The sequence below is a fragment of the Varanus komodoensis genome, unplaced genomic scaffold, assembly GCF_004798865.1.
Source record: "Varanus komodoensis strain SLA01 unplaced genomic scaffold, ASM479886v1 scaffold2, whole genome shotgun sequence".
In the NCBI taxonomy this organism is placed as follows: Eukaryota; Metazoa; Chordata; class Lepidosauria; order Squamata; family Varanidae; genus Varanus; species Varanus komodoensis.
Window position 1 is genome coordinate 4,425,324 of NW_025335568.1, and position 26,559 is coordinate 4,451,882.

The following is a 26,559-nucleotide window of genomic DNA, read 5'->3' on the forward strand; positions in this document are numbered from 1 at the left end:
AACTGCGTATCTAGAACTGTGAGTAGATTACTACAGGAATATTTGCATAAAAACTGACCTCCTGCTCCCCCAGTGAAGGGGCTGGGAGCACCCAAAGCTAGAAGAAGCTAAGCAACCATAAGCGTAACTATTACTTGCATGGGGAACCCAACGATTTCCTTGGGATTTCACTTGGAACCCAACGATTTCCTTGGGATTTCAAGGAATGCAGGACCTATTAAAACAGACAAATCAGATCAGTTCAGGAAAAAATAACCATGGCTGGCCATCCATGGAATGCCAAGATGTTGTGGATTTCTTTCCAGTATCCCACTGGGAACGATGCCACTGCTGTGGAACATGTGACCACTGGAAGCTGCTGAACTTCCACAGTCTGGGAATTTCAGGTTTCTTTTTAAGTAACCAGATCTAGCCTTCATGATTCCGGAGTGCCTACATTTGATATAAACTTTAAAAATCTATGCAGCAGTGCAGGACCTTTCCACATTACCCAACTGTGTTTTATGGACAAGGGAAAAGTAACCAGCTTAAAGTGGAGGATTAGCCTTTCAATTCTAACTCACCCTACCACACAGTTTCAGCAGTCATATGATGGGCTATAAAATAAGGCCCAAGAACATAAATTGTCAGTCCTCAAAGCTGTAAGCAAAATTCAGTGGTAAGCAAATTGTACATCGGAACCCTGTCCAGTGAGTGAATCCTGCCCAGAGTCCTATACCTGTCAAATTTCTCGTGGTCTGGAGTACATGCCAAAGAACTATCAACCCACGGCTCCCAGCAGGGAGAAAGTAGCTGAAAGGAAACCGGAATTACACTGTGGCTGAAGAGAATATTTACTGGAGCTTTTGAGAACATGAGACTTTAAATCATATTAACCTTTCTCTCAGTAGCTAATTTAGAAATGCTCTGCAGAAAGCAAGGCAGAAACTTTCCTCTTTGAAACATTACAGGAAGAAAGCCGCGATTCCTCACATCCTCCCCGCTTTTCCCATCCAACTCCAACACACACGTGCATCCTAGTGACACAATCACCTAAATTAACATGAGTTATATTAAGGGGATTCATAGCCATTTATTTCCTATTAGCTTTTTTTCAGAAATTGCTTTCAAACATTGCAAGTTTGTCATGAAAGATACAGCAGCACTAGAAAGTTCTCCTGGAATGCTGCCACCTCACATCACGGGCTACATGCTCGGCAAGCAGCTCCTACGAAAGCAGCAGCAGCACACCTGGACAATGGTGCCTCCCCACGTGCGAAGTCCTACCTTCGGTGAAGGAAATCAGACAGGGTCAATTTGGAGCCTCAAATGCTATGGCGTTCAATGCCGTAGCCCATGAGCCACGGCAATCAGAAATGATGAAGAGGAGGGCAATCGTCATAATCGACGTGTCTGTGCTGCTGGCCAGCTTGAACAAGACCCAATTTGAGGTGTAATGGTGTGGTGCGTGGGTACAGGTCTCCAGGTTCCAGCAGTATACCTTTAGGACCATCCTGTCGAATGCAGAGGGAACGCTACCTAATCTCTCATGTTTTGTACTCTGGCACTCCTTCATTTCCAGAGTGGGTGCTACAACCAGGCAAGTATGCACAAGCCCGAGGGGTGTGCGTCAGGAGATTATTCCTCACAATGCGCCCATGGCAGTCTGGCAGTCACGAGAGAGTCAATAAAACTAATGAAAGAGCCTTTTATACCACATTGAGTGCACAAGGCAGAGGGAGAGGGGAATGTCAAGTGACCCAGTTTAAGAAGAAGCTATTAAGCAGCAGACTTTAACCCTTCTTATCCCAGATTACCCTCTTTGAAATCTACAACTTTGATAGTTAAGAGGATGCGTCTTTTCCTGGAAAACTATTGGTTTTTGTCCAACTATAGCTTTCAGTGCTTTTGGATGAATGGGAGTTCAATCAACTGGTGTTTCAAACTGAGGCATGCCCACAGACTTTCAGTCACTACGCAAATGCATGTTCTAAGGATCTTGCCTTTCTCCAGTGCCCAAAAGCAGCTCCACACCTCACCAAACATTACTGCACCAATGATGTAAATATCACAGTGTAAATCGTTGCTTCAGATACGTAAAATGCAAATAGCAGTCATGCATCCTTAAACACTCCTGCACATGTGCCCAAGGATCCTAATTGGACTCTATCTCATAGATGCATGTTAGTTTTAAGCTAACATGTTTGTTCTTAATATTTAAAATATTTGATGCTAAGGGCAGAATTTAGGATCTTAAACCATAAACCACCTAGCTTTGTGATACATAAATGATGATAATACACAGCGGTAATGATACCTGCAAAACACAGGCTATACCATTGAGCTATGGACTATTCCTTACTTAAAGTCCTCATTAACTGGCAACAACAGTCCCTCCCACACCCCCTAGGATAATATCCCAAATGCTGTCAAACTGAAGAGCAAGCATTAGGCTCAGGATGGAAGACCCAAGGGTGTGCTGTGCTGTCCTTCCAGAAGCCAAACCATCCATTATAACTTGATTATACTGGAAGGAATATATTCAGAAGAAATATTTCTTCAACTTGAAGAGGCAGCAGGATTGGGGGGCGGGGAGAGAGAATGAATCAGATCAAGGTCTGAAGAGATGACCACCTCGTTGGGCCAGGTCAAATCTAAAGCCACCTTGACAGAAAGCTTCAGTTCAGTCAAGTCTCACTGGTGAGACAGTTCTGATTATGTTTGCTCGGCAGTTTCAGTAGAGGTGCAAATTATTTTGTTCTACAGGGTCCTCCCCACAAAAACTGGGAGGAATATTTAGCTGGGAAAGTTACAAAGAATCCAGAGAAGCTAGGTAATCGCTTAAATGGTGTTTATTTCAATACCACCCAATACTGACACTTATTTAGGTAAGAAATGCTTCAAATGAATAAATATGAGGCAATTAGAAGGCAGGTAAGATGTGAATAGTTTCGAGATGGAAAATAATTGAAAGAACGCTTTCTTTTGTGCAGGAGATACCAAATTGCATGCGCTTGAGAACTTCTTCTTTTTAATTCTTACAGGACTAAGTTCCAGAAATGTTGCTTACTGATTCCTGGAATACAGCTTGCTGCTTTGCTTATAATTGCATTCTGTCTTTTTTGTGTTCTTGAAGATATAACCTTTTCATATAGTTCTAACGAGTCAGATCAAAGATTTATCAGATATACTAAGTAATGCACAATAATACTGCATTTTTGGTGGAAGAATTAAAGAGAAAACAAAGGGATGGAAATCAATTTCTATGTAGACTGGCTGGGGCATGCTGTCTAAATGTGCTTAAGATTCTGCCTTTAAGGAGTTAAAACTAAACCAGGAACAGACTTCACTCTCTCACCAGCACAAAGTAAAAGATGAGGTTTGATATCATTGGGTTGCCCGGTTAACCCAGATTTCCTTCAAAGACTGGAAGAAATGCTTGCCACAATAGCAAAGGTGCATTTTTTACATTGTTCACATTGCTTTACTGCCATACAGCAACTTCCTCTGACCCATTTACAAAACCTTCAGACCATGGATGACCACTGAACTGGAACATTGTGAAATATGGCCTGAAAGCATCACTGATACCCTCCACTCATCCCCCAAAGCAACAGGATATATGGAAACTGGTTGCCAAGCTTTTATCTTCCATTTATTGTTAGTTAACAGCAAGGCAAAACAAGAGAGCAGCACACAGCACCACTGGAAAAGCCCTGCGGTAGGCAGCTCCCACTGTGAACAGCCGACATGTATGGCTGCTATCCTGAACAACAATTCAGAAGTCTAGTATGTGACAAATTCTGATCCTGCCACAATTTGTGTTGGAGGAACTGCCTCTGCTTTCTGTGCAACTTTCCACTAAGACTGCCAGCACTGGCAAGAGGGTTTGAAAAAAAAGCGATGAGTGACATAGCGAAGCTTTCGCACGTCATGATGGCACTTCTGGTTTGCAACTTCATAATGTACTAGATGCTCTAGCCCAAGTTTTTAACAGCACTACAACAGAAGTAGTATCAGTAAAACCGTAATATGTCATCTATGTGAACATGAGTTTGAACTTAACTCCGTAAGGGTCCCATGTGCAATATCTCAGCTTCATAAATATGCAGCAATTAACCATTTATTTATCCAAGCCTGTTGCAACCCCATGACAACATTAAGTAGGCTAGGCCGAGAGAGAGCCAGCTACTTGACTGAGTGGAGATGCAAGCCATGTCTCCTTCGCCCTAGTCAACGCTAACCACTGCACCACACTACATCTTATTTAGCAATTAATATACTTCATAGCTACTGGATGAGTCTGATTCTTGTTTTTAGAGGCTGGATCCAAGAGTAAGCTACAGCAACTTCCCAAGGCCACCAAAGCCCAGAATCTGAGTGCAGTTCCCTCATGACCAGTGTTCCTATTTGTTTATATAGTGTTCAGGCACAGCCAACTGAGAAAAGAGACAGGTGCCTGTTATGTGCCTTCAAGTTGTCCCCAACCTATGGTGAGCCTATGAATGAAAGCGCTCCAAGATGTCCTATCCATGACATTCTTGCTTAGTTGTTCTAAATTCAAGGTTGTATCTTCCTTTATGAGGTCAACCCATCTCTCGTTTGGTCTTCCTCTCCGCCAAGTTACCCTGTATTTACAAGCCTGAAACCAACCCACAGGAGCCGTAATCTTGAATCTAAAGCCACATTTCATGAGGAACTGAAACACGGTGGGTGGGGTGAAGTATGCTGGGTCAAATACAATTTCAATAATGAAAGCTGAGTCAGCTTACACTGAGCTGACCCCTCACTGTAACCCCTTTCAATGCTACCACTGTAGTTTTATTTTTGACATTCACAAGAGGTCTCTCCACATATAGCTCTGCTACAGATGCACACACATTAAATTATAGGAGCACCCCATCCACTTTGCTGATTAGAGTTACCTACATCTAATCTAAATCTGTTTAGTACAATGTATTCAACTCCCAAGATCAGTTTGGTATAAGTCATTATGTCCATGGTTAGGAAACAAGTGTGGCAGTGCAGAGAAGAAAGGAAATGAGCAAATAAATCAAGCAGGTTCATAAAATCCTCCGACAGTTCATTTTATATGAACAAATCCACGTATTCCATAGAATTTAATGCATGTAAGAAAAACAACACAAACCAAATTATTCCATCTCCTTCACTTTAAACAAGAGCCAAGCAAGCCACTGCTGACACACATGCATGCACACACAAAAAGAGCAAGCAAGTTCACTGTCTTGCTCTCAGAACACCCTTTTGAATAAACCCTGGTCACTCTGCAAGTCGAAATGAGCAGTCCTTGCACTGGCGTTCTCAGTCTCTGGGATCACTGAATGAGCAAGGAGAGACAGAGTGCTCTGGTTTACAACTCTCTATTAAGAGAAAGAGAGCCATTTCGCTGTGTTGGAAAATGCCTAGAACAAACCATGGGATGTCGAGGGTGGCTTGTTGCCCCAAAATAAACCACCCTGTGAGAACTGGTTTGTTTTGAAATGACACAGTTGCCCATCGTGGCTAGTCACATGTGATGCAATATCATGTTGAGCAAACACATTCACTGTGGAAGCACACACACATAGAAAGGTGCAGAAATATCACTGTGTTAGACGCTTTGACGGTGGGTGGGTCAGGTGTAAAGTGTGTGGGTGGATCAGGTTTACAGCTGCCCAGAGACAAACCACAATGGATGGGAGAGAAATAACCTAATATAAATAAATGGGTGTTTCGATATGCGGGACATACGGGTTTGAAGAAACATGAGAAGCATGTCCCACTGACACTGGAATTACACACAAGTGGACTCCAAGTGACTTCTGGAGGCAGCAGGTTGCAGCAAGAGCTTGTTTCTCCACATGCGAGGGCAGAGAAGGTGAATAAAACTATTTTGCACCTTCACAGTGTTGAGTGTCTTGTGTACATTAAGTGGTAATGATGCACATTAAATCTATTTCAATTTTTCCAGTGTGGGAAAAGTCAAAGCAGCAGGAATATGTTTGAAGGTACTGCACTGTAGTACATAAAGATTTGTTTCTTTATGAAAGGAAGTAACAGCATAACCCTCAACAAGACTAAGCCTGTTAGGACCATTTCTGAACTCACAAAATCAGCTCTTGCAATACATCTATAAACTCTGGGAACATTTTTCTCAAGATTTTAATTAAGCTTTTCTTGTGTGGTAACATCAAGAACAAATAATTTCATTCTCCAGAAGGCTCTATGAAGGCACCTGATTTACCTTGAAGGCAGTGTTTAGTAAAGCATAGAGAATATAACAAGTCCACATGACAGTGGACGCCGGCTGACAGTGTGGAGTGCAAAAGATGCTTGGGCACTTGGGAGTCTGAACTGTACCTGAGGGGGGAGAAGAAAGCCAACAACCCAGCAGTCTTTTATTAGCTCTGCAGAATTTATATGTACACACCCTAAAGCATTTATGGATACAGGGTGCAAGTTTGTGTAAAGTTTGGTTTCTGTTCCAAAACCAGGCCTGAAACCCACTGAAATGGATTTAGGTAATTCATTTCAACCAGGAGTGTTTGGAGCTGCCCAGCACCACCTGCTGGAATGCCTTGCCCAGGAAGGGAATACTGACCAATTGCCTTTCTATCCTGCCCTCTACAAAAGTCTCACAACAGGTCTATAATTATTCGCATCAGCTTTTTTTAGGAGTGGCTTAATCACAGTCTCCTTTAAAGACACTGGTACCACTCCCTCCCTCAAAGAGACATTAACAGCCTCCTGGACTCAGGGAGCAATACAAATAGCCTAAACGGCTTGGGACAGGATACCTTAAGGAACACCTTTTTCCTTATTTGCCCTCCCGCCCCTGAGATCGGCAGCAGAAGCCCTCCTCCGGGAACCCTCCGTGAAGGATATTAGGAGGGGGAGTACCAGAGGAGGGCCTTCTCTGCAGTGGCGCCCCAACAGTGGAATGCGCTCCCCAGAGAGGTCCGCCTGGCGCCGTCATATGTTTTTCAGCGCCAGGTTAAGACCTTTTTATTTAATCAATAATGAATAAAGCATAAAGAATAAATAAAGAATAAAGCATATTCAATAAATAAAGAATAAAGCATATTCAATATGCTTTAATATTGAATTTTATTATCGCATTTGCAGCCAGAGTGGGTCATCAATTTATTTATGCCGTTTGCCATCCAGAGACATTGGTAATTGGACGGCATACGAATGAATGAATGAATGAATGAATGGGTAGCCGCACCAAGTTTAACGCTGAATGGGAGAGTAGTTTTCGATGAACCGGCTCTAAATAAGGAGCAATGAACACTAGAAGATCAGAACCACATGGGGGTAGGGAGCATCAGGGAATGCAGGGCCCATTTCTGTCCCTGTGTGGTAAAGGAATTCTTGGGAAGCTGCCAATCTGCAAAGCAGCTCACTTTGGCCACTGTAGCGCTTGACAGTGTCTGACAGAGTTTTGGTGGCAAATTCTCTTTTTGTTTTGCCACCAAGTATTTTGGCAACACCGTGGCGGCAGGCACTGCACAATGTTCACCTCTGCTTTATAGGAAGTTGCCGTATTCTGGGTGAGGTGGGAGCAGTCTTTAAAAGAATGTGGTGTCGCTGTTCTACATAACTGAGGATTTTTGAACTGGGGTATTTTGCAGAAAGGGTACCATATGGTCTACCCTCATCTAGCCTATTGCCCATATTATGGGTGGGTGGTTTCTAGGTAATAGATTGTTATGTGTGCCTGAGCAAGCCAGACATTCCCGGAAGGCACACACATACTGTTTTGGCCCCACAAAGTGATGGGGAATATACCTGTGGCATCCAGATGGGCTAGCAGAACATATAGGGGAGTAAAAATACATCGGGGGAACCAATGCACATGCAGAAACAAATCCTATCACATATTCCTTTCTACACATAATGTTTGGCTGCTAATCCAAATGTTAGAAGAAACATGGACCTGCATTATTCAGATTAAAGTAGTTAGGAAACGTCCAGTTAATGATCTTCTTTACCTTAATTACCGTAGGCACATCATCCATTCAGCAGACATTTGGATCACATAAAGGTTCACGTTCTGCCTCCTGGAAAATGAACAGAAAGACTGTTTTCCATTTGAACTAAAAACTGCTAGTAAGTTATGTAGGGAAGGTACAAATGATCCATACTAAAACATCCTGCCTGGGCAACTCCCATTCTCTTTATCTACTGTGTTGACACAAATATTGAAAAACGTCAATTATCTGACGGTAGAGATGGGGGCGGGGAGGGAGAGAGACAAAGAACTAATGGGCCTTTTGCCTAATCTAATAAAGTAATGCTCTGGATCATAATTTCTTAATCTACACTATACTGGCCTTATTCATGTGCCATCTTAAGACATTTTAGAACTTATACACGCCGGCTCCCTTTTCCCCTCCACAAGAAAAAGGCTCAGGAAGGCACCCCTCCAACAGGCAACTATTATGCAGGCTATCACTGAAGGCACAGGGGAAGAGATTTACTGACATTAACTCCTGATGGCAGATTTCTGCGAATGACAGATTTGTGTTCTAACTTATTGTGGTAGTTTCCAGCCACACACCCCACACACGCCCAGGCACCCAGTACACAGTGCTCTGCAGAATGCCAAGTTCTAAGGGCTTGCCACACTCTGCTTCATCTCTCTCTATGCAGGCTGCTCCCCTCCTCCATCAAATCTAGTTCCACTCCCCCTCTACAGCTGATCTGCCAAGGAAATCAAACACGAGAGATTCTACTTGCACGTAATGTACAGAACTAACAAGTGTGCTCTGAATTAGTACATGACAGCCTGCCAGAAAGAAGCAGGGCTGTTTGCTTATTGATATCATTTGCTGCCTTTGAAGAAGTTTTCCCAGTTAGCAAGCAGAGAAAACTGTGCATTAGCGAAAACTGCCACTACCAAGGAGCAGTTCAAGATACAAACATAAGACGGAAATGTGGAAGTAGAAGAAAGGTAAGAACAGACAGAAACAAAAATACTGAATTGCTTCCTTTACATAGGGACTTCCTGTGGCTCAGCAACATTATTTCCTCTCTATCCTCTTATTCACCTGGAGCAACATGCCTACAATTCCCATTCTGTTGATCCAGAACTTTCTTAATTTCAGGACAGTCACTGGATACTAGACAAAGCAGGAAGTTACACCCGTATCTTTTAGCAACCAAGTCCAGCAGGCTACCCCTAAACGAAGTCGTATGCCTGGATGCAAGGGAGAAACCTGCAGAGTAGAAAAAGCACATCATATGATGTTAAGTCCTAAACTGAGTATCCCAGAAGTCAGGTTTTTCCAACATGAAAAGCCTGGTTTCTTATGTTTAAAGAGAACTGCTTGAAAATTGTATGTGGGCAATGCCCAGTTATTCTCAGAAGCCAGAATAATAGCAATTCCTAGTGTCTTGCATACCTGCTCCTTAGCACTATTTATTATGCCTACCCTAGCCATGAGCACAGACATCGCCCAATTAAATAGATCTAACATTTATTTTACCAATTTCTAAACCATACTTTATAACCTAGCATCCCAAAGGTGGCATACTTAGTTATGAAGACAAGACAAACCAATTTTATGCAGGAGGCAGAAGAATCCTAAACTCACAATAATGAACAACCTATCTGCACCAGTTGCATTGGCTACCAGTACATTCCAGGGTCCTCAACAGGTGATTTACTTAGGCTATTACTACTCCTACTCCTACTACATTTTCTATACTACCCATAGTTGAAGCTCTCTGGGTGGTTCACAACAGTTAAGCCACCCATCCAGATTCCAATCAGGCCCGACTCTGCTTAGCTTCCACAATCAGGCAGGATCAGGCACTTCAGGCTATATGGAAACTATTTGGCATGGCAGCTCCTGGTGTTGGTACTGCAGCTTTAACACTAGCTTGGATGGCAGTTAGTAACAGAGTCAGAAGCTAAATCAAAACTGGTATAAACAGATGCAATCTATGTAACTGTTCAACTGAAGCAATCAATCCACATAACAATACTGAAAGGGCAAGCAAGGCCTTCCACATACAACAATTAAGTTTAACGCCTGCAAATTCTGTAGAAAACCCCCAGCAAGATGTGCTAAATGGTTGAAAGCCCCTCATACAATTTAAAACTCCAATGAATGAGCCATTGCTAACCTTTCTATCTAAAAGTGGGACTACACCACACTTAAATCTACCTCTCTTACAGTGCTAGGTCTCAAAACAACCTATTATGCCACGGTCTTGAGTCTAAGCACTAGAACAGCCTCCAGTTACCATCAGCCAACAGTCCTCTAAGTCAACTGGAGGACACCAGGATGAAGAAAGCTCTCATTAGAACCTTCTGCCCCCTCCCAATTTCTGGTGATTTTGGAGGGATGTGATCCATCCGACTCACCTTTAAACCTACAATCAGTAGCCGCAGCCTTTTCCTCTCTGTGTTCAAGGAGGGATTAACCCCTTTCTTCACACCTTTTTCCTGCTTTCAACTGTCTCTCCTATGGTATTTGTAGCAAACAGCAGATCAGAGTACAATTTTCAAAAAGAATAAGGTAAGGGAAGTCTTCAATCCAGATTGGGATCCTCTGTGCTGCTGCTGTTAGAAGAAAATGACAAATCCCAAATGAAGGATCAAAGATCTAGCTAATAATCCATCTAGCTGGACAGGTTTTTTTGGTTCCTCTAAATGATATGTTGAGCACTGGAAATTGCTTTCTCTACGGTACTGAATGGCATGCTCTGCTCAAACCATACAACTTGTTTAGGCTTCCCCAAAAGAAGGCCAGCACGCTTTGTACAGGCTTCTAGCTCTGCTTGAAGACTCAGGTTCACCTGTTGGGTCTATGCGAACACTCAGGTTCCAGTGGTGGCCAGAAGCGCCCTTTGCACACCCAAGGCAAGAGGGCCTGTTCCCGGAGGGGTCAGATCTGGCCACCCACCGTGATGCAGGCCTTATCTTGATCACACGTAGCACACATTACGGGGATCTGCTTTTGAAAAATGTTCTGAAATTTCAGCTGGTCCAGAGTGCTGAAGGCAGATGATTGACTGACTGGGGCCACTCACAGGGAACTTTGGGTTGACTTGCTAAATCAGCTTCACCATTTCTGGGCACAATCCAAGGTGCCCCTGCCTGTTCAGCCACCGGCACTGACTGCTGGTTATGACCTGTAAAGTCTTTCATGAGTTCGAATGAGGCTATCTGAAAGACAGCATCCCTCCATGTAAGTCTGCCTGGGTTGTAAGATACTTCGGAGAAGCTCCCTTGCAGTATCAGCAAACAAACAAACATTAAAGAAACAAAGAACTCCTGTACTAAGCAGGACACATGCACTGCACCAGAGTCCTTCATGAGCCCAAGTTCAAATAAACCAAAATTATCCAAACAGGAGCCATACACAGGGTCTTGAAGCCCAGCAGTATAATCCAAAATAGAGAGCTAAGGCACGGATTCCAGTCATACAATAGATCAGGGCTTTCTCATTTGTCAGTCCAGTCCCACAGGAAAACTGTGTTCCTCTTGCCCTTTCAGCCAGCAGAACTGCCTGGGAGATGGGCTTGGGCAGACCCCTTTCTCGGCAGCGTCTGTCTCTTGACCTGACTTCAGGTTCTTTCTTCTACCACTCGCCAGAGGAGTAACAGCCCCTCTGACTGCAGCCTGCTGTGAAACCAGGCAGACGCGATTCTTGGCGCCCAGATAAGTCATCCCCTGACTAGGCCCTAAGTCAGATTCCACTATCTCTGAATAAGGCTCCCACCTCTGGGACCACAACATCATGGGAAGGGCTTGATAAGAGAGCACATTCTTGGCCACTCTTGGGCTCCGAAATTCACTGCCAAGGAAGGCTAGGCTAGCTCAGTCTTTGATGCCCTCTGATGCCCAAGCAGGCAAGGATTTTTTTAGTCACATGGGCTTTGGGATTTTAAACTGATGCGTGCTGAAAACCTGTTTGCTGAAAACTGATGGGGCCTGCTTTTGTCATGTTATTTATGTGTTTTTGATTGATTTGTATTTGCTCTAATTATAACTTCTATTATATCTTGTATTTTATTGTTAGCTGTCTTGATTCCTAGTGGAAAGATAGAATATAAATTTAACAAGTAAGTGATCTCAATTTAAATCTGTTTAAACAAGTGCTTTCAATTTCTCAAAAAATCAAATTCCTCTCAACATTTGCCCTGTATGAAACACGAGTCAGAAAACACGAGACAGCAAAGTAAGGTAGCCCTTTATGAAATAAACAGAAGACACACCAAGTAACACCACTGATTGGTCTAAAATGCTCCTGCTCCAAAGATCTCAGACAACAATAGGGCATGCTTTATTCTACTGCACGGGTCTTCAGTGGAGTCAGCCAGTGCATGTTAATTTTATTTTATTTTTATTTATTTATTTATTAAAACATTTTTATGCCGCCCCATTCGCCAAAGCCTCGGGGCGGCTTACAACAATAAATTAAAATAACATTTTAAAATATATACATTAAAATACAAATATATGATATAAAACATACAATATAAAACAAGCCACCCTGGCCAGATAAAATTCAATAATATTAACATTTAAAATACTGCTTAAATAAAAAGGTCTTCGCCTGACGCCGAAAAGCAAATAACAACGGCGCCAGGCGGACCTCTCTGGGGAGCGTGTTCCATAACTTAGGCGCCACCGCAGAGAAAGCCCTCCTCCGAGTACCCACCCTCCTAATTTCCTTCACGGAGGGCTCCCGGAGAAGGGCCTCTCCCGCCGATCTCAGGGGGCGGCTGGGCATATATGGATGTAAGCGCTCCTAATTGACTGCTTTCATGGCCCACCCTTTTGCCCAATAAATTTCTATGCTCTTTGGTAGTCATAAACACCAATTCAGAACACACATTGTACAGTTAGCAAGTTAAAGGACTGTGAATCCAGTTTAAGAGATTAAAGCTATAGGTTATCTAACATGAAAGTTTACTTAAAATTTTGTTTACTACTTTATATTATGACATCTTTTAAAAACATGGATAATTTTTCATCCACTCTGGTTTCTCAGCTAAAACTTGCTCAAAAGGATACATCATTAGAAGAAGTACAAAAAGGGCAAAATAAAAGGAGGAGAAAGTTGGTCACCTGACCAGCCCCATATCTGCAGTTTTTAATAGTTGACAGAAGTGGAGGAGGAAGGGAACTACATGATAAAGGTGTATAAAATCATGTGCAGTTTAGAGAGAGCAGCTAGAGAAATATCTTTTCCTTCACAATATGAGAAATTAAGTGTCATTCAATGAAGTTGGCAGTAAATTCATGAGAGATGTATTACCTCAAACAACGCGTTCCAAAGGGAAGTGATGGCCACTAAATCAGTCGGCTTTCTAAAAAGCAGATCTGACAAAGTCATGGGGGTATATGAGTGGCTATTAGCTAGACCAGAGCGATGGGATGTTAATATTAAGAGGCAGCATAGACAGAAGGTATTAGAACAAACAGATCTTCTAGCTGTTGCTCACAGACTTTTAGAGGCAGGTGGCCACAAGTGGACATAGAAATGCCAGACCAAGGAGGCCATTTTCCATGAGCAAATATGGACAGCTCCCACGACGTCATGTGACATTGGATTCCCCTTCATGCCTTTTCGTAGGTGCATCTGGGGAATGGCTAAGTCCTGGAAGCCAGATGTGCTTTGCTAGGTGGGGGGTTTGAAAGCCAGGGCCTCCAAGGGAGCCTTTTCTGAAGGGCTACTGCTGACGTGCCCAGAGCCAGCTAGACGGGTGAAACTGAGCAGTCTCGATGTACAGATCAGAAAGTAGTACAGGGAGGAACTGGGCAGTTTTGTTAGGTACCAGGGAACATCTTGGGACAGGCTAAGCCTGAAAAAAAGGAACAGGCTCCACTTCATACAGACGGCTTGGAGCTAATCAGGATGACAGAAGAGCAGCTCTTAAATGGAAAGGGAGGGGGGCTTCTAGATTATGTTTTCCCCAAGGCATGAAGGTGAACATTCGATTGCTCAAATGGGAAACTGTGCGTGCTCAGGGCCTGTAAAACAGGGCAGCCAATGTATCACTGGAGAAAATGTGGGAAGGGATGTGGCAAATGCATGTTCCCATGGTGATGCTGGAAGCCTACAAAGCAAAGCAGGAGAATGGGTTTTGAAAGATATAGTAGGCATAATGAGATCCTGGCAGAGAGAGTCATCCCACTGAAGGGGGCACTAGGGTGGCTGTTACTCTGTATGGCAGGCAGGGAATAGATAGAACACATTAGAAAACCTAAAAGGGGCAGGCTCTACCACAGAATCTCTGGAGGGGAAGATATCTCACTTCAGAAATGCTTTAATACAAGGCACATGCTATCACTGTCCTGACTAAAATATTCAAAGTGGTGCTGATATGGAAAAGAGAACCAGAGGGGCATCCAAAGGGTTACAGTTCACAGTAAAGCATGCACTGAATTACCCTTCAACAGGCTGCATAAATGCATATTCCAGCTCTGAAAAAAGGTAAACTAGCTTGATGCCCTCAATAACCAGACCCACCCCAGGAGGTCACAGGACCAACTGGAATAAGGAACTACCAAAATCATACTGCCTTGCTGCAAATCATAAAAGGCGTAATATAGGGCAGAAGGACGTGTAGAAAAGTGTGACCAAAATTACCAGGCAGCTGGAACAACTCCAATATGAGGAAATGTTGCAACATTTGGGATCTTAAAGCTTAGGAAAAATGGGTAAAGTGGGGGACATAACTGTGATGCATTAAACTATGCATAGCTTCAGTCACTGTATCCTCAGTGCTTCTTTGTACTGCAGTAAATATCTTATTATCTATGGCAGCAGTTGACATTACCGTGATGAGTTGCTGTATTTTTCAGGTCAGTTTGCATAGTGTGGAGAAAGACTCAAGCGAGTTGGATGGAGCCACCTGGAGCACCACGTTTTGGAGGCAAAAAGGGATATAAATCAAATAGAAATATTTCTTCATGCAGTGCATAGTCAATGCTGATCAAGATACAGTGATAGCCACCAGCTCGGAGAGCTTTAAAAAGGGATTTGAAAAATTAATGGACAATAAAGCTACTTGTTATGAAAGCTATCACATTTATGTCTTACTTGGACTTACAGCAGGCAAGTGGTTGCCCACCACCCAAACAGAATCCTGGACTAGACGGACCTTTGGTCTGATCCTGCAGCGGTCTTATATAAGCAAATACACTCAGATTCAGCAGCAGCTTCTGTAATTGCAGCCGCTCTGGCAGGAGGCAGGGAGGAACTGCCAAGATCAGACAGATCACGGCTCCATATACGCACCTCCTGTCCACCTTGTACCTTATGCTGCACAATTGTCAAGACACAGATAGTTTAAGCGACAGTGGTATTTAAAAAAGAGAAAACCCTAAAGTCTAGCATAACCCAAAACAGGTCAAAATTCTTTGTAACTGCTAATTCCCCTCTCCATCTGAAGGCATCTCTTACACAGGACCTGTGCATACACCACAATGTTGTGTTGGTACTGAGTATAGATTTTGCTTTACAGGAACAGACTTGACATGCTTATAATCAGTTTTTTAACACCCAGGGTTACAAAACTATGTGTAAAGGCATCTGGGAATCTCAGTAACTGGTGGTGTGGCAGAACAGAATGCCCGATGGCTGGGGTATGGCTTTTGCTTCCTAATATGCATAGTAAGGAGAAAATGTTTCTGCAACTTGCATAATCGATACATAATTTAGATTGTCTGGTCACTGAATGAAGGAGAAATACTACCAAGAATGGGATAGCATGGGGCAGATTAAGAGGCTGGTCTAACAAGGGAATTTTAAAAATGGAATTTGTGAGCCACTGAATAAGGACAGAAATGTCCACCTAGGCTGAAATTCTGTTAGCTTGATGCTATTAGCATGTCATGATTACCTCAAATACATGGTGACAATGAAAGGGTTAAGAGATACTGCCCGCTGCGCAGAAATTTAAACTGGCTTTTAAAGTCAGGATGCTAGGAACTGTCTGCTCATCATCCAGTCAGGCTGCCATCAGCAATATCCGCCATACTCCAATCACTGTAGACCATCTCATTACCAAGGGAATACAATTGATGAGCTGGCTGGGGGGAGGGGGGCAGCTACAGAGGAAAGTTTTTGTGCACAGTATTCATCTACATCACAGGCTTTTTCTACCTCTGTAAAATAAAATTATCCTTAAAATTACACCAGAGCCCCAGCAACTGCATTGGTTTCCAGTGGTCTTCCAAGAACAATCTGAGCACTTGGTTTGAACAAAGGATGAGGTCAGATGAGCTCAAAAATCAAGGGCATTATCCTCCATGTTCTGAATTACATCCTGAGCAGAGCAAGGAGCAGTCTTGGCACTCCACCAATAATTACAGAATTCTCCATGCCAGAACGGTTACCGAAATTTGAGCATCTTTTAGAAGTTTCAGTTCTGTTTAGTTGCATGGTGAACACAGGTGCCACATGGGAGCCTTATTATCTTCACTGTTATTACTATTATTTACCTACTTCAGCACTGCCGGCTGAATGGATTTCTTAATCATTGCCTGAGTAGTCAGCTCAACAGTCACCCGCTATTTGTCTGCTATTTAAAGCATGCCTTTGAGCGCAGGGATTCCATTTTCCTACTGCAGTTAAAAGCCATTAAAAGGCATTTTCCCCATTGAACCTCTACATCCTTTGGAGCTATGATGACAACGGCAAGGGCGTGTGTCAAGGCACTCCAGAAGTTAATGTGCTGTATGCTAAATATCAAGAACGCGGGGCCTCTGGTACTTGTTGCACTGAGAGAGAATCTCAGTTAAGCCATTATAAAAACTGTGCTAGAACATACTGATGCTAAAGAAGTTCAAGAGACTGCAGAATACATAGCAGAAACATGTCCTCAGGTGCACACAGAGAAAAACAAGCATGAAAATGAGAGATGCCCACTGGCTCTTAGCAATGCCAAGCAGCTCCGGTGAACACGGGAACCTTCCGTGAAGGAAATTAGAAGGATAGGTACTCGGAGGAGGGCCTTCTCTGCGGTGGCGCCCAATCTATGGAATGCGCTCCCCAGAGAGGTCCGCCTGGCGCCGTCGTTATTTGCTTTTCGGCGCCAGGAGAAGACCTTTTTATTCAAGCGTCATTTTAATTGTTAATGTTATTTTTATTTTAAAGGTTTTTTTTTGGTCAGGACGACTTATTTTATACAGTTACGTGTCTTTTATATTGCTATTTATGTATTTTAATTTATTTATTTGTAAGCTGCCCTGAGGCTTCGGTGAATGGGGCAGCCTAGGAATTCTCTAAATAAACAAACAAACAAACAATCCACAGGGCATTTCTATCAGTGGGAAGGTGGCAAGGTAGCACTTCTTTGTCTATTTTCACAGAAACAGAAAAAGAGCACCCCTGCCCCCCCCCATGGAAATACACCTTTAAGAACTTCAGGTATATTATAGCACGAAATGAAAAGGTCACTGCTTTGGATCACCCAGTACTTAGTCATATTGCTTAAGTCAAACTGGCAAACTCATACACTCTGTGGGAGAAGCTGTGTTTAATGAACAGCAGCCATCTGGTTGCCGGTCCAAAAGGATTTCAATGGCAAAAATAACCTGCTACCTTCATGCAGTATATTTTTAAAGCTCTTTAGAGACTTATATGCCAAGGTGATTAAAGCAACTCAGTACAGGCAGTTAGTAGACCAAAAGGTACACTGGCCAACAAAAGATAAATAGCCCAAATAGTTTACCCACATTTTGAGCGTTGGAAGCACAGGAGCTGAAGGACAATATTAGTGGCTTTGTAACTTGAATTGTTCAGATTACAATGTGTCTCTTCCTGTGGTGCCATTAAGTGCATTCTGTTCCATCACACCTCTCTGCCAAGGAGCGCAGGGCAGCATGAAGGGGGATGGCCTGTTTTAGCCTGACAACCACCCTGAAAGGAAGGTTGGTGAGAGGAGGCTGAGCTGCAAATTCATCCCAGGCTTCTCCGGTTTAAGTCCAGTACACTGTTAAGTACCAAAAACTGATTTTAGTCATGTATCACCATCGGGGATGGAGTGGGGAAAGCAACATTTACAGAAGGAAGATTGTGCAGAGAAAATAACTCTTTAGGGAAGGCACTGTTATCACTCCTGAAATTTGTAAAATAAATTGCAGGACTGCAGAAAGACCACAAAGAAAACGATGTCCAACTTGCCCAAACATTCCTGTGTAATTTCCCCAGGTAAAATCATAATAGCCTCTTACAGCATTAATGCAAAAGTGGGCGATTTTCTTCTGTCGCAGTGTAAGACTTCACAACAGATTCAGCATATACAACAAAACATTTCAATATATGCTTGGGTTTCCAGAAGCCATTCAATCAGAATGAAATTCAATAAATGCCCAAGTTTTCCACCTCAGAAAAAGAAATCAAATTGATCATGACAAGATGGGGAGTACTTGGCTCAACAATACTGCAAACGAGAAGGATCTTGGAGTTGTTGTAAATCACAAGCTAAATATGAGCCAACAGTGTGATGCGGCTGCAAAAAGGGCAAATGCCATTTTAGATAGCATTAACAGAAGTATCACTTCCAAATCACATGAAGTTCTAGTTTCCCTGTACTCAACACCAGTCAAACTTCACCTAGAGTTCTGTGTCCAATTCTGGGCACCAAAGTTTTGAAAAGACACAGAAAAGCTGGAAAGGGTTCAGAGAGGGCAGCAAGGATCCAGGGACTGGAAAGATAGATAGAGATACTGATCAAGATACTGATAGAGCAGTATGACAATAGTGCCAAGTATCTAGGGAGGTTGTGGGCTCTCCCACACTAGAGGCATTCAGGAGGCAGTCGGGCAGTCCTTTGCCCATTATGGAATAGAAAAACCTCTTTGACACATGATATTTTTGCTTTTGGGAACATGGGAATATCTGTTTGAGGCACTGAATGTCAAAAAGCATGTCTCCAAAATGAGACCATATTGAATCATAGAATACTCGAGTTGGAAAGGGCCTTTAAGGCCATCAAGTCCAGCTCCCTACTCAGGGCAGGGCACGAAGTTAAACATCCCTGACAAGCTCCCTAGGTATTTGGCACCACTGTCATACTGCTCGATCGAGAATTTTTTCCTGATGTCCAGGTGTAACCTGGCTTCCTGTAACTTGAGCCTGTTTTTCCATGCCTTGCACTCCAGGATGATCAAGAAGAGAACCTGTCCTCCTTCTTTGTGACAGCCTCTCGCGTTCTTGTAGAGTGCTATCCTGCTTCCCTTTTATCTTTATTAGGTTGCAAAGGAAGGAGGGAGATGGAGAAATGACTTCTGTCCTCTGGGTGCCACAGCCAGTGTTGTAACCAAGTTGTCCTTATATTGTTACTATTTTCATTTCTATACCGCCCCATAGCTGAAGCTCTCTGGAAGGTTTACGACAAGTTAAAATCGAACAAAGCTTTTCGTTACAACTCTAAGCTTCAGTCATTTTGTAGAACCTGTGGATCAGGGTGGGTTTGATGAGTCCACCCCTAATTCAGCACACAAAATACCTACACATTTTAGGGTGCTTTTTTACCTCAATAATACACCCTACTATTTTACATTGATAATGACAAACGTGTACACAATATTGCTTTGGGCTAATTAAATTCCAATATACCTTCAAGGCATGTCACGAGTGGAGCCGGCTGGAGCCGGGGGTCAGACTAGATGGCCCTGGAGACCCCTTCTGAGGCACCCTGTTCCTATGTTTCAAGGTTCTCACTTGGCCACTGCTACAGATGGAATGTGGGGCTAGATGCAACTGTGCTCTGATTCAGGAGGGCAGTTCTGCCATTGTATTACATCAAGCCATTTCGTACATTTCCTCTGAACTGGCTGCTGTCAAAGACAGGATGTTGCGCTGGAAAGATCATAGTTTTGACCCATGAGATCCAGTTCTATTTTTGACCTGATTCCATTGTCCAAATGCCATGCACTTCCCTTTGGTATTCCTCTAGTTCCCCACCAGATCGTCACTGTGGGTCCTGTCTGTTCATGGAGATCAACTGGCCTGCACACGTATGCCCTATCATGCCAACTGAACTGCAAAGCCCACACCAGGTTTGACAATATAAATTAAGTGAAGGTGAATTATTTTTCTGTAATTACAGCATCATAACCCTCTCCTATAAAGTAGCAGCAACGTATTATTAAGGTGCCTCATAAAGCTTTGCATGTCATCTCAGTATAACTGTCAGAAGCTACAAATTTAGGAAAACTAATCTTAAGATCAGTTTCTCAAATTACTTCTCTAATTCGCTTTTTTTTACTACATACAATGCTAAACATACATTACTCAAACAGATATCCCCATGTTCCCAAAAGCAAAAATATCACGTGTTTTATTTATTTATTTATTAGAACATTTCTATGCTATTTCAAGACCTATTTTAATTCTCAGTGGTTCACTTTATAAGTAGCTCAAAGTGAAACCTCACGTTTGGCAAACTTGCTCCACAGAAAATGAAACGTCCCACTAAAGTGCAGGCTAAGATGCCTGCCAGAGAGATCCAAGACCTAGCCACTACTCTCTAGTCTTGCAAAGTGCAAATGTGAGTTAAAATAATACTAGCACCAACTCCTTGAAATACATGCACAAGGATTAGATTTTCATGCAAGGGAATGCTTGCATTCAAATACAAGCGACAGACCTGAACATGTGACTGCATGTGAAACATACATGGATCCAGATTCCAGTATGACCGCTGAAAAATCACTGTGCTTCTGCGAGGAATGCTTCAGCTACGTATAATAGCTTCTGAGAGTTAAGCTGTCATCAAGAATAAACCTTTATGTCACACAGAAAATCATTTCCCCCCATTTCCCTTAAAGCTCCCTTTAGAATTATTGTCCCAGCTATAATGAGTCAAACTGCACACCAGCTGCCAATCGGGATGACCAATTCTGCCTCACAGTTTCCACACTCTGGCCTACTGCCATCCGTCTGCACAGAGACATTTCCTTGCATCCTCCAAGGCACGGATGATCAAGTGTCAGGACCAAAAGACTCATGAGAATGGAACTCCTGCTGGACAGCTTACAAGCACTGCTGCTTACTCATGCTATCTGGCTGCCTAAGGGACACACTGAGCCAGGTTAAGATCGGTGAGGAAACAAATGCAGTATTTTTGAGGGGCCCCCAACCTTCTGCATTGCCAAGAAAGGGTCGTATCTAACTGTGCCACCCAGTGCTATTGCTAACCACATTCTGTTAGCACGAACCAACATAGGTGCAATGGAATGAGTGCTTTTTGGGACACAGAGAAAAAGCAGTCATTTGCCACCAAACTCTAGTGACGAACTGGTTGACTTTCCTCCACTGCCATAGCAAGCCTTAATTGCACTGCACAAGCATCGGTTTAATCTAGCACAACATCATTAATACTAACACCGGGGCACAGTTTGCTGCACAGTGTCAAATCCCAGGTCAGAACTTCAATATTTCTGTCAAAAAGACTTCTGGTCATTGTTAAGAACTATGTCTGAAACTGGAGTTGATAATACTATTAGAGGTGGGAAGGACATTATATTTCCAATGAATTGTGTAAGCATGCATTTCTTATATGCCAACTAATATATTGAGTAAGTGTTCTGAGTAAAGCCGTTGGGTTAGGCTCAATGGCCTTACTGGCCCCTTCTAACTTTACAGTTGAAGTCAATGAAATAGGAACACACCCCCACTCTCAAGTAGCACATAATTTTCGAAAACATGCCTATTACATTTCCTTCCCTTCTCCACAATTCACATCCTTGAATCTGTCTTCATTTAGGCAATACTAAATTCATATATATTAGAAGACAAGAGCGATCAATTTCAATACGCAAACAAAAATGGCAGCTACATGGGTTAGGCACTGGGAATTGCTACAGAGAAGCAGTTAACCAACTTACTACAGGCTTCCAGAATGGAGGCTTACAACGGGTTGGATTGAGAACTGACCTTTCAGAAACAGAAGGACTCCTCCTGTTGGTAGAGCAAACTGGGATGCAGTGGTTGTCCCTACTGAAAATAATAGATTGTTTCTTTTTTCCCCAAAGCCACCCATACAACTGCACATATACCCTCTAGAACAGATTTTTGGGGTCACAGGGGAGGGGGACAACAGAAATTACGATCCAATTTGCAGTGTTCTGTTCCATAGGTCTGTATCCAATCCTATGTAAATACAGAAAGCAAAGAATTTGTTCAATTCTTCATTAGAGGCCATATTCTTTCTCGCGTTAAACACGGGATATTCCTAGATACTGATCCTATTCATAGTAAACCCCATAATACAGATCAGCAGAGGCGGCACATGGGGATGGAAGGAGCAGCTTGCCTATAGGTGCTCAGTGCAATACATAACACCTTCCAATTAGTGTTTCGTGTTAACACACTTTTTCTTACCCATTTTCCTTCTCTACCCTTGTAAAAAGCCTATGAATGCTTAGGCAGCCTGCAACTTGGCAAAGACCGCCATTATTATTATTATTATTATTATTATTATTATTATTGGAACATTTCTATGCCATTCTGCTGTATCACTGTTGAGATTTGTATCCCTCCCTTCTATCTCAGCTTATAAAGCCAAATAAGTTAAGATCCTATAACATCAATATTTTAAGCAATCGAGTCATGCCCTTTCCAAAACCCGGACCCAGAGGTCATGTTCAGTATGGACTGGATGGGATTTCACTTCCCATGCCCCAAAATCTGGCCCACAGCTTAAAGGACTGTTACGTCCAGACATAAGAACATAAGAAAAACCTTGCTGGATCAGGCCCACAGTCCATTTGGTCCAGCACTCTGTTTGCACAGTGGCAAACCAGGATCCCACAAGCAGAATGGGAACAGGCGCTCTGCCTGCCCAGCTTCTCAGCAACAGGTGCATGCGGGCATGCCGTCTCTGGTGAAGGAGGCGGCACCCAGTCAGCAAGGCTAGTAGGAGAGAGACCCCTCTACCCATGAACTTGCACAGTCCCCTTCTGAAGCCATCCAAATGAGTGGCCACCACCACTTGCCCTGGCCATGAAAACCATCTTCATGTAGCTAGGGCACGTCTGTCAGCTCCACCCTCTGGCACCTGCAAGCACTGCTAACATCTATTTTAGGTCAGTACACCATGCTGAATATTGGGCTGCCTTTGAAGAGTATTCAGAAACCACCGCATATATTTAACAAAGACCATGTTACTGCATTTTTCAGTCGATGTATGGGCTATATACCAGCTTTGAAATAGCTGCATCTGGGAAGCAAGTGGCAGATGAAGGGGTGGCTTTAACCTACAAATCAACCCCCACACAAGCCTACCAGAAATTAGGACTGGAATGAAGTCAAGTGGAAACAGTCTTTTCTCTTTTGGTATTATATCTTCTGAATTTTCAACTCAGAAGGTTCACCTGATGCTACCTCTATTCACCTTTTGGCACCAGATGAAAACTTTTGCTTGCCTTGCAGCTTTAGAAGTTTTTTTTATTATTATTATTTTATGATGGATTTTTATTGCCTGCTTATTTCATAAGATTAGGCATTTATTGTACTTTTATTTTTTAATCTCTAAGCTGTTCTGGGAACCCTGACAAAATGCTAGCTAACAAATATTTTAACAAGTAAATAAAATTAAAACTAAATCCCCTTCCCCCAGCACCATGCCCTTCAAGTGATTTCCTTATCTTGGAGTACATGAGCTCACTTTACTTCCTCATTTCAAGAAATGCTGTTAGATGCTTTCCTTTGAACCAAGCACAGAATCTGCTTCTTCCTTGCTACCAGGATTCCATGAACTCATCACAGAAAAACAGTCAAGTGCGTCTGTCAACATTCACAAGGCAAAGCTGCTCAGTCTTCAGCTCCCAAAGTTATTCAATACCTGCAACTATTTCCTGAGTTTTCCCAATAAAATACTTTGCCATGATCATCCAATTAATCTTGGCTTAATTTATGGTGCCCCCTCCCCTGGTCCTGTCTCATACTGCGACATACTTGAAAGTTTCTGGCTCTGGAATTTTAGCTGAAGGAGGTCAGCTTTTCCTTCCAGAAAGTCTAAGCTGACAGTCCATGAGGCTTGGCTGTTTTGTACAGTAGTGCACTGCATGTAATTCTTCCTTCTAATACTGAATTCGGTGCTCTGGTGCCAACGGCACTGGAGCCAAAATGGGGCCACTGGAAAACAAGAGGAATTCGGAGGTACGTATATGACTACCGATCCACAAATTAACCCAGAGTACAAGATCCCAAAGGCACGGGACGGAAGAAGACCACGCACACAGTCCTCACTCTATCCCACATTTTCAATTGCTCAGATCTGGGTTTGCACAGGGTTTCTTAAGGCTGAGAGAGGAAAGACAGTTGCAAACATGGGCAGCAGCAAGACCAGCAGCAGATTTGCTGCCGACTAAGCTCCCTCTGCCCCAAGCAGATACAGGGCTACACTGGTCACTCACTCTCTCCATCACCACTTGGTGCCGCAATACATGAAGAGGGGGTGGGCTGGCAGCAAAAAGATGCAGCAACAGGATGGTAGATGGGTGTCACCCAGCCATTCGAGCTGCTTGTCCGAACCTGTACTAGGGGGGTCCAGAAACTGGAGGGCGCTGCCTGCCTGCATCCCGCCCATTTTGCCAGTGAAGTGGAGCCTTGCAGCAACTGGTAGCTGAAAACGGGATACAATGCAAGATTTTGTTAAAGGTCCTACTAACATCTCAAGTTACATTCAGAATTAAGGGGCAACAGTAAGGTTCTGCAGAGTTAAAGAAAATGACAGCAACGCAGATCCACAACATATTTGGAATGGAATGGAGTAGTTACTCACATCGAAAGGTCGCCATGTCGAAGTGGTTCTTTGTACCACAATGAATTACAGGATAAAGAGGACGGCGGTGCACAGGGCACTGCGTCCTTGTCGTGGTGCTACTGAAGGATCAGGGGAAAACTGCATAAGCTTTTCAAAGCAAAGGTTCGAAGACGCCACAGCCATCTGCCAGTAAAATTTGCTCCCTTCATGCATTCTTTATCAAGCCTTGAAAACAACTCTTCTTCTCCCAAGTACCTGGCCTGAGGAGAACATGGAAGGTTCAAACAAGCCACTGTTTATTCAAGCAGATGGACTGCTCCTGAACTCCAGCTGGCCATAAACTGAAGGGACCTTAGGGGAGCTGCCATCGCACCCTTCCTCACACGCTGCCTTTATGTAATTCCTGGAGCCCTACTCAGAAGGGCCTGTAGCATTATAAGATTAGTTCCTTCATTGAGGCAATTTGTTCCTTCAAGAATTGAAAATGAAATTTTCGTTTCCAATGGCTCCAGACCCTCCTCAAATGCATCACCATTGGCCAAGTTGACTGAAAACAGGGTAAGTGAAACTATTTATGTGGAACTGAGCTTTTAGCTTTGGTCTCCTTAGTGGAGAACTGCTCTGATGTTTTGGTATTAATGGATTTGCTGTATTTTTGTTCTTCGTATATTTCTGAATTGGTATACACACACTACCTTGGTGACATTCTGGAAAAAAATTATATAATCTTATAAATAAATAAGTCCTCTACTCCCCAAACTATATTTTAGTCATCTCTAAAAAGACAGAATGTACTTAGAATGAGGTAGAACACTGTAAAGCTCAGTATTGCATGTACTGGCTGGCAGCTGCTCTAGGGGTTTCAGATATGAGCCCTTCCTGGCTTGCAGGTATCAAGGACTGACCCAGAGACCTCCTGCATGTAAAGCATGTGTTCTCCACTACATTGTTATTCTTGTTTAGCAAAGTCGCGTCCGACCTCATCGCTACCCCTGGGACAACATTCCTCCAGGCCTTCCTGTCCTCCACCATCCCTCAGAGTCCACCTAAGCTCAAGCCGAATGCTTCACTGACTCCATCTAGCCATCTCATCCTCTGCTGTCCCCTTCTTCTTTTGCCATCAATAGTTCTCAGCATTTCTACACTACGTACACTACCGTAAAAAACAGCTAAATGGAATATTAGCATGCAGAGTAAGTGCAGTAATTAAACTGAGGCCTAAATCTATAGAAATGTTTGCGGCATGGGTGTTATTGCTATGTTTAATAACTTGGGGCAAAAACCGTATGAGGAAGCTGTGAATGCATGAAGCGTCGCCTAGAAAAGTTGTGTATTTACTCCTATGCACAATCCTATAGCCAAGATTAAGAGGTTTTGTAATCATGGATGGGAACTACATCCCACATAATGTTATGAATCTTGTTCTCACATGACTTTGAAGCATGCTGGTTAACACTGATCAAGCACAAAATTTAAAGTTTCCTAGTCCTTTTTTATTTCCAGTGATAAGCAATTTCACATATTGTGGAAATGAAATGTGAAGGTGAAAAAGTTGCTCAGCTCTAAAGTTCTCACATATTTCTAAACTGATTCTTTTCAGTTGAAACTCCCTTCCCTGTCTTCCTCATGATCTGAAATGTATCACCAAAAAGAAGGAAGCCATCAAAGAAACAGAAAACAAGGTCAGAAATAACTCTTTCCCTCAAGAAATCAAGGCAACGCATTTTAAGGGATTCTGGGTACAATCCAGACAGGTCTAAAAACATTTTTAACACAATCTTAAACATGCGTAGTCAGCAACCAGTCCTACTGAATCCAAAGGAATGTATTCCTAAG

The 26,559-nt window shown here is 43.0% G+C and overlaps 1 protein-coding gene across 2 annotated transcripts in view; it reads right to left on the minus strand.

Moving 5' to 3' along the window:
- PTPRA (protein tyrosine phosphatase receptor type A) overlaps positions 1-26,559 on the minus strand; it is a 134,884-nt gene that overhangs the window by 65,007 nt on the left and 43,318 nt on the right. Inside the window, exons 1-2 of one of the 2 annotated variants that reach the window (XM_044428342.1) lie at positions 10,355-10,377; positions 7,974-8,042 (exon numbers count right to left, since the gene is read on the minus strand). In XM_044428342.1, the coding sequence (XP_044284277.1) occupies positions 7,974-8,000 (27 nt within the window). In that variant the 5' untranslated portion in view covers positions 8,001-8,042; positions 10,355-10,377. Of the gene's footprint in view, positions 1-7,973; positions 8,043-10,354; positions 10,378-26,559 lie in introns of those variants that run through there. The other variant, XM_044428341.1, reaches the window with a different exon arrangement.